The sequence below is a fragment of the Falco cherrug genome, chromosome 8 (assembly GCF_023634085.1).
Source record: "Falco cherrug isolate bFalChe1 chromosome 8, bFalChe1.pri, whole genome shotgun sequence".
Lineage (NCBI taxonomy): Eukaryota > Metazoa > Chordata > Aves > Falconiformes > Falconidae > Falco > Falco cherrug.
Window position 1 is genome coordinate 51,147,802 of NC_073704.1, and position 12,006 is coordinate 51,159,807.

The window sequence follows — 12,006 nt, forward strand, 5'->3', positions numbered from 1 at the left end:
CTTTCTTGTACAAGCAAGCAGGCATTAATACTCCTGAAATAATCAGGTGTGCTCCTTCTACCCATGTCATCTTTACAGAATGTAAAGTCCGTATGCTGTCCTTGGGTTTAACTTGCCATACTATACAGAAGACAAAGGAAAGTAGCGTGGTATCAAACTCTGGTTTATGGCTATGAGGATTTGTGTCCTTTACCATGATCCTGGTATAGAAGGTGGATGGCGCAGTTAAAAAATGAACAAGACTGCTGCAAAAGTAACTGAAGACAGAAAGATGATAGAAAACAGTTAATGTTGTGTCAGAATGCTGAAGCACTGTCCAGTGAAATAGTATTTTTTGTTACAGGGGTTGGTTTACACAGGATGGTTTTGCTTGTAGCAGAGGTTTAGAATGGCATCTACACTTAGTGCGTGAACTTGATTTCACTAAATGCACTTCCAAAGCTAAACTTTATTCCCGTGTTTTCTGCTTTATGAAGCAGCATGAGAGTCATCCCACAGCTAAGCCCAAGGCTGACATCAAGGAAAGAGGACAGCTTTGAAGTACGTATTCAGGCATCACGACTCTGAATTGTTTAAAGAGGAAAGGTTTGATCTACTTGATTAGCTACTTCGGTCGCCTACTGTAAGGTAACAGACCTTCAGTTTTAGAATAATCTAGATGAAAATGAAAGGATATTTGATGCTGTGACTCTCCTTAATCAGTATCTACCAGGTTCTCAGTCTGTAACAGATGGTGGTTTGTGTTCCGTCTCACAACAGTTCACTGGGATTGAATCCCTTGCTTCTTAGACAAATAGTAACAGGTATTTGACAGATGCATAGATTCGGGTATGTGATACAGTATCCAGAGCAACCCACTCTATAGGAGATAGTCCTGTCCATTGTGTGCTACTCTACTATGTAAATGACTGGAGGACAGTCTACTGGATTTTTTCATGTATCTGGTTCAATATCGGCTCAGAGTAGTGCCACAGAATTGCTCCTTTTCTGGAAAGGACCATAGCTGCTCTGAGTCAGTCAGGCACAGAAATGTATAGCTAACCTTGCACCTAGTCAAGCCAGGATGCTTGAATCAGTGCAAAAACTCAAATCTTGGCATTACAAATGCCTGCCAGATTCTCTTAAGCAGGCATCATCCATCCATTGGTGTGAAATGAGTGGTTTAGGTTCGGTGGCTTGAAGTTTAACGTTGTTTAACAGTGTTATGGTGGTGGGTTGGCCCTGGCTGGAGGCCAGGTGTCCACCAAAGCCACTCTTAGCACTCCCCTCCTCGACCAGACAGGGAAGAAAAAATGTAACAAAAGGCTCATGGATCGAAATAAGGGCAGGGAGATCACTCAGCAGTTACCATCATGGCCAAAACAGACTCGAGTTGGGAAATTAATTACCATTCAAATCAGCACAGGATAATAACATCCAAAAATCAAAGCTTAAAAACACCTTTTCCCCACAACCCTCCCTTCTTTCTGGGCTCAACTTCACTCTCAAATACCACCCCCTCCAAGCAGTGCAAGAGGACAGGGAATGGGCGTCATGGTCAGTTCATCACACACTCTGCTGATTCTTCCTCCTTGCATCCTTACCCTGCTCCAGCATGAAGTGCCTCCGATGGGAGACTCCATGAACTCCTCCAACGTGAATCCTTCCCATGGGTTGCAGTTCACACACTGCTCCAGCGTGGGTCCCCTGCGGGGTCACAAGCCCTACCAGCAAGCCTGCTCCAGCGTGGGCTCCTCAGGGAGGATTGCATTATCCGAAATTACCTTTTGAATTTCAGTGGGTAAGGTGCCCTCTTCACCTTCTCTTATAATTGCTGTTACAGTAGATTGTACCCACACCTGAGAAACACGTATGCTACAGAACGGGCTGTAGTTACTGGGTCAATTACCATAAATGAAAGAGGTGAGGGTCTCCACCCTGTGGGTTGAGCTTGTTAATGTGTGAACTGAATTTGGTTCATGCTGCCAGTGATTACTCCTGCAAGAAAGATAAGCAATCCTTGCATAGTTAACTCCATCTCCAGCGACGGTGTGTTGGTATTGTTCCCAGTATCATTTCTGGAAAGGGAAAACGGTATGTCTCAGTGGGGTTTTTTCCAGACAGGTTACCCCTTATTGGTTCAGCTTGTTTAACTGCTCAGACTAAAGACATAAGTCCCTTTTCTAACTCAAGAGTATTTCTGTTCTATCTCTTTAAATGTGGTTGAGCTGTGCAGTAAAGTTCTCTTCAGTCCATTGGAGGCAGTTTGGAGTAGGTTTACAATAAAAACCATGTTCTGCAAAACCCCATGCTGCTTTAATAGGGTTGTGGGGAGGCAGCGATCCCAAGGACTGATACAACTTTTAACTCCAGTGTTAAGAGTTTTGACTGCTTCTTCATGTTCTGGATTCCATCTCCATAGCTTTCCTTCTAATAAAAGCAAATATAATGGGCAAGCAATGATTGAAAATCTAGGTACATGTTTTCTCTGATATCCTAGGGTACCCATAAGTTGTTGGAATTCTTTCCTGGATTGGAGTATCTGTAATTGTTGCTTTTTCCAAGGTGTTTGGAGGGATCAACATATTACCCACAGAGTACACAAAAACTTCACCTCTCTGCTCAGTCCCTGACATTTTTCAGGTAGGATTTCAACTTCTGCTTCATTTAGTGCTTGCCTTAATGCTCTTGTTTCTCCTGCTTCTTCAGGAGATTCTCCTCTGATTAGAATATCATCTATATATTGGTATGGTTTTACCTTTTAAGGAAGTGGGGCTGTTTGTAACAGTTCAGTAAGCGCCATCGTAGGTGTTTATACCCCTGTGGGAGCCTGTTAAAGCTGTACTGTATACCTTCCCAAGTAAAAACAAATTTATCTTCTTATTGTAAGGGGGCCATAAATAATTTTTCTTTTACATCTATTGCTGCTATTCATAGGTGGTCAGCTGCTTGTAGTGTGGCTGTTAGGGCTGCAATATTAGGTACTGGAGTTGTTAGTGGGGCTGTATTGGCATTCACACACCAGTAATCAATTGTAAGGTTTTGGGGCTGGCCCAACTGGTGAATTATATGGGGAGTGGGTTCTGGAGATGATTTGTCATTTTTCTAAATCAGCAGTGACTTCACAAATTCCCTTTCGTACGTCAGCTGAAATTGGGTATTGCGATGCATTAGTGATCTTTGGGTGGGGGAGTGCAGGTGCTGGGCAGAGCACACGCGCTGTGGCCTCCTGATGTCTGTTCCGGGGGACTGTCAGTATTTGAACCGAAGAACCATACGGTGCCATGTGGCAGGCACCAGGTTTGGCCGTTGGAAACATCAAAACCCCAAATGATTTCATCGTGATCTGTAACTGCAAAGCGGGAACAGCACACGTGCCTCTCACCTGCGAGCTACAGATGAACAAATAACACTCACTTCATTTACTGCAGTGACTTTAGCTCTTTGCCATCCAGGTCGCACACCCAGCTTCTCAGCATCGTTCTTAGTATTGAACTTCATGCTCCTGTAGCTATTAGAAATTTCATTAATTGTTGTTGAGAACTGACTGGAATCAAAATATATTCTGTTTTAACGATGAGTCTAGCCTTATATTCAGAGGAATCTGAGGGGAACAATGAGTTATCATTTCCCTCATCATAGTCATTAGGATCACCCCAAATATCACCATCCCAATGCTCTGGGGACAGTACCGATTTCTTAATTTGCATGCTGTTAGGCAGGTGTGGGGCCCACATGAGCACCATCTCAACCTTTTCTTCCAACTTTTGTGTTTCTTCCTTTTCCTCCTCTAAATGTTTCTGAAGCTGCTTAGTTGCCAAAGGCAGTATTAATTCAGCTGCCTTTCTGCCCTCTATGTCTTCCTTTAGGTCCTGTTCCTTTTTATTGCCATTCTTCCTATACTGATAAGCAGCTTGTGGGCAGGTACCTAACATTTTACAAATAATTCCTCTTCCATCTTTTGTATTGCCTCTGGCTGCCTGTAACTGTTCTTCTACAGCTTTCCCATCATGCCAGTTATCATGAGCTCATTCTTCTGAGAATTTAGGACTTGGATTTATTCCATGTTTTTCTAAGTAATCAGCAATATCACTTGCCATCCTGCCGACCATGCCCATTTGTCCCGAAATGAGTGGATTAGGCTAGGTCGCTTAAAGAATCTCCATCAAAGGCATAAGCAAAATAGTTTTACTGTGAGCTTGTGGAAACGTGACTTCACAAAGTTTGATGGCAAGGTCTACTCTTATTACTTATTCCATGAATAGAACACATAAAGATAAATCAAATTAAAATTGAGTTAGAATTGAGCCAAAATTATTTACAGAGGGATCACAGATGTAGAAGGGTAAGGGAGATCCTCCCATTGAGTCACAAAGTTCAGAACAGACCCCCTTTGCTTTCTAAACTCTTAACAGAGCTTAGGTGCAGCTAGGTCCAATCTTAGTCTCAGACTTGGACAACGGTTTATATCTAAAGAATGTCTAAGGTTAATTCACAGTTTAAGATGGAATGTAAGATTTTAGCAGCACTTAATCTATGACTATTGTAACATTTATGAAGTGAATCGATAGGATTTATTTAAATTACAGAAGTGGTTTACTATGGATTCAAGATGGTAATACTTGTACTATACTTATGAGATACCTAAATCAATTCACACACACCACAAGCACTAGATGTATAGAGATACATGCACAAATGTACCTGTTAAAAGTTCCCCTCGAGTTCAGTGAAATACATCTAATGCCTTTGTGCTTCTCAACAAAGTGCTCAGCCTCGACGAGCCTGGTTATCAGCCCAGGCCCCGTCAGCAACTTTCAGTCCACCTAGTATCACAAACTTGGGAGTCTGTGAGCTCTGAGCAGCATCCCGCTCAGAGGGAGCTGGTCATAGCACGCTGCAGTTCAAGAGAGCTCAAAGGGTTTTACTTAGGACCACTGTTTATAAGATTATGAGATGATTGCCTTTAGTCATCTATAAATTTCCATCCTGGCCATAAGCAGAGTTGCTAATTTTTCAAGATTCCAGTAACAATGGTACTTTTCTACTCTGGCTACAATCCAAGTAAGGAATGTTCATGGGCTGTCAGTGAATAACCAGTTGTCCCAGCTCATTGCCTGCCTTGGCCAGCCAATAGGAGCTCCTGGCACAGTGTCATTCCCCACCTTAGCCACGCAAGAGTTGCTCCTATGGTCAAAGGGTGCTTAAACACCCAGCTCCTTACACAAACGCTAAGGCCAGATGGGGATGTCACGGAGTAGCCCAAAGGAGGGGGTGAAATGTACCACTGCATCCATGTATTCATTGTGATGTACAGAAACAGGTGAATATACTATCAGGTACATCATGGAAGAGAGTTGATGACAAATTTGAACAGTCAAGGCTACTTAAAGTCAGTCTTTTCAATTTTGAGACTTTCATATCTCAAATAGTTTAATCATGGGCCAAGTTGAAATAATTAAATCAAGCACCTTGAGTTTTTCCTGTTGATTCACTAGCCTTTCCCCTGCAGCTTCAACCTCTTAAAAAAATTCTCCATGATCTCTTGCCTCCTGCATGGAAGTTTTCCACAAACTGTTCAGATGTAAGTCACGTTATGGGCTTCCCAGTAAGATGTTTTATAATAAACAGGGGAAAAAGTTCCTCCATTAAGCACAATTCAATCTTTAATTGAAAGGTACAGCTTAATATTGAGACATGACAGTTGCACACAGCATCTTCTCGACCTCTCTCAGCAGGCTGACCACACCTTTGTCCGAAGCACTTGTATGCTTTTCACAGGCCAGCACAACGGCAATAGCTCTGGCAGATGCAAAACCCAATTACACGTTATGTGGTGTAATCACTCCCATGAGTTCAGGAGGCGGCTCGTTTTGTCCAGTATAGAGCTTTGGTATAAAGTCTTCTGTGAAAGGTTTAATCGGTTTGAGATACACAAGGAATGGTTTACCCCTCAGCTAATTACCATAAAGGAGAAATAACTGGTTGGCCAACATCTAAGCCCATACTATATTCGGAACTATCTGATCTCTCCTTCTCCACCAAGTCGGTTCATATGGCAATTAATTAACAGCCTATCACTAACAGCCTCTGCTCCACAGTGACACAGAATTCAGGAGGCCATTAGCAACATTCCTCCAACACCCCTATTCATTTTACATACATTCTTATTATTCACTTCATTGTTAGTACCAGGAGCATATGCCTCAAGTACTGATCGGTCTTCAGAAACAATCAGTTGTATTTTACAAAACTTGCCATCAAAGAGATCACAGTGTTTCACAACTAGATTGCTCCTACACATAGGCCAAGATGGGGCATTAGCCCTGCTCCTACTGTGCCTATAAAAATGCACCCATTCAGCATCAGGATTTACCTCTTGCACAGTGAAACTTGAGAAAACCGATGTCAGATTTAGGGCAGGTGACCCAGTACTTTCCCTCAGCCTTCATTAGGTATCACAAAGGTTTTACACTTCAAGAAATAATTTTTAATCTCAGTAAACCACACCTCTTTGAAAACACTGAAGCTACTGCTGCTGTATTAGTGTCTGCCTTTTAGAAGGCAATGGAATACGGCTTCTCTTTTCTCCTGCTCTAGCTAATTGACATGTTCAGTGGATATCACACAGCCTAGTTTTATTTATTTTTAATGCTTCTACGGCTGAAGGCCAGTGCCCTGCCCAGCAGGAACAAGTGGACACATGATGGTGCCCAAACAGCATTTGCTATTGTCATCAGTACTGAGCAGGATTAGTCTTTAGTGAGAGAGACACTGCAGGACTATGCTACTGCACATGTTTTCGTAGGGTCACATAATCTTTGGAAAGTAAACCAGAGTTTTAAACTAAGTATGTAACTCAGCACCTGCAGTTACAGTAAACCAAGTTTAGACTACACAAGCTGCTCTACAAACTATAAGAAGTTAAAATTCCTTGTAACAGTATTGTGGCATTTCACTGAACAGTAAACAGTCTAACAATTAAGACTGAAAACTGACACTGAATATTGTTGTAATCATCATGAAAAGAACATTTGCTGGAAGGATTTTTATTACATATTCTTCCCAGGAGTTGAGTTCTTCATTAAGATGACATTTCAGACTTTGTTTCTCAGATTCATGTGTCTGTTGACAAGGTCACAGGATGGGTCTCTCCTCATTGTATTGTATTCCTGTACAGAAAAAACAACCAACCAACCAGTCAACTGAAAGGCTTTCCACACGAGCCAAACAAAGCATCAGACTTTAATATAGCAAGACAACAGTAAGACAGCTGTTTAGAAAATATGTAGCCTTAGGAATTAAAGTCTAGGAAACACAATTAGATCACAGTATCTACAGAGTAACAAAACCAGCAGTATGAAAAACAGAGTTACAGTTTTTAGAGTTTACTGACAGTTATGCAAGTAAAACTGTATAAAACAATCTTCCTTTGAAGTGGTTTAAGTCAAAGATTACAATAAACTCATTCGAATACGGAACTGTTTCCTCTTAGCGAATTCTTTTTAAGATAGGAGCACGCCAAGTTTTTTTCCTCTGCCTTTTTACCAGTTTTACTCCACATTTTAGTTTGAATGAGGTCCCAATGTCTGTAGAACACATTTCTGCTCCGACAGCACACCAGAGGATCAGTTCTGTCTCCAACATTCATATTTCAGGTTGCCACTTCTTTAGGTACAGCACTGGCTCAATCATGAGCATGACAACAGATCAGCCTCTATGATGGGCCTAACATTTACGTTAAATGTCTTCAACAGGTTACCTATACAGAATAAGAAACTTTGAGGTAGTTAACAGCTAATTGCTTCCACATTATCAGAAGTTTATTTTACAACGACTTACCTATTATGAGCTCGTCTCTGGAATTGTAGGAAGGTGTGTTATTCTGTAGTAGCTATGTTTAAGCTGCCGTGCTGTACGTCCAGACACAATCCATTTTAATTTCTGAACATTTGGTTTGGAACACTTGCTCGAAGAATATTCTGTAAGGCACTTCAACACCAGTTCCTTCCAGAAGGTCAGCTCTCTGTTATTTATCTACAGAGCAAGACAGAATCTCATATGTTAATAGGTCGTTAAATCCTTATTTCATACATGTACTTTCAGCTTCTTCACATAAAATAAAAAGCCAAGGATATCAAGCCAAATGGAAAAAAAAAACCCAAACCAAAAACAAAGCCATAAAAGAAACCAATATGCCAATGGATCTCCCCCTTCCCCACTGTGTAGGCCCTTGCATACATTTTTACCTCCTTCCCTGAAACTCTATCTACACATACCCTGGAATGCAACTGCAGAAATTCCAATGCCTCTGTCAACTCCGGCAGTTTTTGTTCTTCTATCTCTAGTGCCATAATAGACAGCGCCAAGACAGAAGGCTGGAGAGAAAGAAAATATTTTAAAACACTGCTTTGTTAAGCTTCAGCAGTCTCATTGCCTTCATGCTTTCAAGCAGTTTACCTTGGCTTTAGAAAACATGATTCTGCAGTGACATGCCTTAAGCTGGGTCTCAAGTCTCTCAAAATTAAGGTATTTTCTCCTATAATAAAAAACATGAGTGTATGTTAAAACAAAAATGCATGCTTGATCAAGATAGCACTACCCTGGCAACCCAAAGAGGTGGCAAGAATGTTTCTTATCTAAACAAAAGCCTCATTTGTTCCAGAAGTTCTAGGGTTACAGTCAAACAGGTGTTCAGTTTTGGCAGTCCTAATGCCAAAAATAAATCTTGTGGTCCATTGGGGAGAGTCACATTGTCAAAATAGGCTTATCAACAAGAAATTTCAGTACTTACCAGCTAAAGGAATTTTTTCTTAGCTAGATTTTGAAATCGTTGCAATGAGGCAATACTTAGTGCAGCATAAGCAGAGATTTATTATACCATCATTATTGAGCAAGTTTGGTTTTTGGATCAGAGCGTACTACTCTTCAGATCTACTTATGCAAACATTTAAAATTATCGTAACGTTAAACCACAAAATATTTATGGTATTACCAATAAGGGAGAAGTTAAATTTTTTTTTTTATATATAGAAAGGCCAATTACTCAAGTTAATTCCCCCGCTTACTTTTCTACACAGACTTCATCATAACCAGTCATAGCAAAATAGGTATTAGATATTTTACCTTTCACAGCTTAAATTCTCATGAATAAGTGAATGATATAGTTGTAGAAACTGGAAGGCTGTTGTAGCTTTGACTTTCCAACACAGCTTCTCCAATACGATTTTCTCCATTCTCATCATATCAGAAACGGTGAACCTATACTGGCTTATTCGAATTAAGTCAGTGGCCAAGGGAACATTTCTCTCTTCTTCCGATGCCTTCACAGCCAAGTAGAAGCAGCTGAGTCCAACACAGCCCAAGTGTTTAGGCTGTACCTAAAAAAAGTCCTTGTTACTTTCCAAGAGTAAGCACCAACGTATTTCAGGAAAAAATTATGGGGGGCAGGTGTGTGTGTTCTGTTTTTTGAAGATCAATTAAGTCCTTTATCTACTTAGATTCTTCTGTTTATTTAACTAGATGAGAAAACCATTACATCTAAAAAGCAAGAATGCAGAACTACATATTTTGAGTGAGGCAGAACAGTTTTCTTAACGAGGTTTTATAATAGCCTAATCAGAACCTTTAAGGACTTAGTGTTTTATACATTGGTTTACGACAAAAAAAAAATTTTTTTACTCTTTTATGTACATATATACACACAGACATATATGTGACATATATGTAACATATATATATAAAATGAGTGATTTTATTCCATAGCACTACATTCCCCACTTTTACTGCTTATTTTGGATTCAGAAGTCTTTCAAATCGTGATTTTCCTATCCACTCCATCTAGCTTTCTCATTTTTGTTTTAACACACAAGGAAAACAAGCTTTTGTTCTTGACCAAATAGTGCAGTGGTAATCCTGTCTTGTTAGACAACTAAAACCAACCCAGGTCAGCATGGCAGAATGGAATGCCAACTAAATGTTTTACCAGATTCTAAGTGATAAACAGCATCGAGCCTCTCGATATCCATGAGGCTTACAGGTAGGTTGAAATGCAATAAAGAAAGAAGTAATTTAAGGTCTTCTTGTACACATGTAACAGGCAAGACAACCTGTCTTGATCTAATCCATTAATATGGCCTGCATTTCTAAGCCTATCAGCATTCTTAAATTGAAACCAATGCCCTCTTCCTTCTTTTCTCCAGAGGTAACAGCTTTCTTAACAATACTACAAACCTGAACAGGGAAGGACATTTTTTAGGTCTTGTGCAATCAGAATCTGTGGAAGGAGCTTAACCTTTAGCCATCTAAACCCAACATGTTCTAACTTATAATAGCAACAAGGCTGCAGTGAGCAGAAGCTAATGACTGACAGCTTATACTTTAAAAAGCCTTACCTTCATTTTTGACAAGAATCTATCTAAGAAATTCACAGCCAGTGAAAACGTCTCTGTATGAAAGCCAAAGAACTGAGTTAAGCTGAGGAGATCTTTCACTTCAAAGTCTCGCAGCCTTGCAGTCATTCGGAGGCCATTATCATGAGCAGATTCAATTAGTCTCAGGCCAGAGGCCTTTGGCTGACATCTTAACTCTTGCTCCAGGAGGGCTGTGAGCTGGTAGAGCAGCTCCTGAGCTTCAGTAGTCACAAGTGTTTCAATCATCTGTAACAAGAAACAAATGTAACAGCTGAACGGAGCAGAGCTGACCAAGTTGCAGCTGTCTCTACCGCAGAGACAGAAACTTCCCTTTCTTTGTAGGTATGTGAAGGACTCGTTTCTAAGTTTTTTTACCAATTAGCAGCACATGTGGAACACTCCGAGGCACCAGGCACGCCACCCCCCCACCCCCCCGAGCCCCCCTCACACTGTCCCACGCCCCCCAGAGAAACCCTCACACCCGCCAAGGAGCCCCTCACACCGCCCCACACCCCCAGGGAGCTCCACACACCGCCCCGCACCCCGCAGAGACACCCCCCCCCACCGGCGGCCGGCCTGCGGCGGCGGTGCCCCGCAGACCCCAGCGCAGGCCGGCGGCAGGCTCGGGTGCGCGCAGCCACCCCCGGGCCCCCGCAGCAGCGCTTCTCCCCGCTCCCCTCCGAGGCCGGGCGGCCCCGCACCGCCCCCCGTCCCGGGCTGAAGCGGCGGGGCCGCGCACCGCGCACGCGCCCCTGCCCAGGACATGCCCGGGCCTGCCCGTCGCCGCCTCGGGGGGCTCCGCTGCCGGACCAGCGACCTGCCAACCACGCCGGCGGCACGGAGAGACCGCGGCCGCGCCACAGACGGGCCCGGCGCAGCGCAGAGAAGCCCAAACCCGCCGCCGCGCTGGTGGGACGCGGCCCTACGCCCTCACCTTGCTCCCGTCGCTCCGCTCTCTTCAGTGGTGGGGAGGACCCCGAGCCGGCGTGCCCCGCAGCAGCGCCACCAAGTCAGGGCAAGGCGCTGCCCGGCTCCCCGGGCGCCAGCGCCCACCGGCCGCACGCTCTCCCACCGCCGCCCCGCAGGCAGCCCGCCGCGCCCCCGCGCTCCCTTCCGCCCGGCCCGGGGGCGGGGCTCAGGGGCGATCGACTTCCAGACGGGCCAGTCACGGGGCGCGGATAGAGGGAAGGGGCGGGGCATCCTCGCTAGGGGACAGGCCGAGCCGGCATAATAGCGGCCTCTGGCGGCGTGTGCCGTATGCTGAGGGCGGGCGTCACTCCGTCCGTCGCGCTCAGGTTGCCGGGCGGGCTGGCGGGCGCAGGAGGCCGGTCCCTAGCCCCGGCGGGCGCCCGCGCTGCGGTAGCTTTCCGCTCCGAGTCTCAGGCCCGCAGCCTCTGTGTCCCTGTGGCAAAAGCCACAGTAAGGTCGGGGGCTGCGAGGGGCCTGGGTGCGGCCGCTGGTTGGAGAGCTGGCGGCCGGCCGGCCTACGCCCGGGCCCGTATGTAACCGTGTAACGTGTGTAACCGGCCGTTAGGTGCTCGTTTTCCTGGCGGGCGTTCGGTGTGTGAGGGGGGGCTCCCGCCTCCTCTAGGGCTGGAATCTTTTAGGTATAGAT

The 12,006-nt window shown here is 44.2% G+C and overlaps 1 protein-coding gene across 2 annotated transcripts; it reads right to left on the bottom strand.

Moving 5' to 3' along the window:
* Positions 1-5,627: 5,627 nt before the first annotated feature.
* CCNG1 (cyclin G1) lies at positions 5,628-11,522 on the bottom strand. 2 transcript variants are annotated; one of them, XM_055718770.1, is made up of 7 exons: positions 11,326-11,521; positions 10,374-10,637; positions 9,106-9,359; positions 8,440-8,518; positions 8,259-8,357; positions 7,822-8,016; positions 5,628-7,151 (listed from the first exon to the last, which is right to left on the bottom strand). In XM_055718770.1, exons 2-6 carry the CDS (start codon positions 10,635-10,637, stop codon positions 7,825-7,827), a joined length of 888 nt encoding a protein of 295 aa, XP_055574745.1. In that variant the 5' UTR covers positions 11,326-11,521; the 3' UTR covers positions 5,628-7,151; positions 7,822-7,824. The 2 variants fall into 2 exon arrangements, with proteins under 2 accessions (XP_055574745.1, XP_055574746.1); XM_055718771.1 differs by lacking the exon at positions 5,628-7,151 and adding an exon at positions 7,205-7,741 and having other exon boundaries at positions 11,326-11,522.
* Between the last annotated feature and the right edge of the window lie 484 nt (positions 11,523-12,006).

Coding starts and splice junctions, on each gene's coding strand:
- CCNG1 (XM_055718770.1), bottom strand. CDS start 10,637: ATGATTGAAACACTTGTGACTACTGAAGCTCAGGAGCTGCTCTACCAG. Junction 9,360..10,373: donor GATTCTTGTCAAAAATGAAG/GTAAGGCTTTTT, acceptor GACTTTTTTTAG/GTACAGCCTAAACACTTGGG. Junction 8,017..8,258: donor TTCTGCAGTTGCATTCCAGG/GTATGTGTAGAT, acceptor CTTGCTCTGTAG/ATAAATAACAGAGAGCTGAC.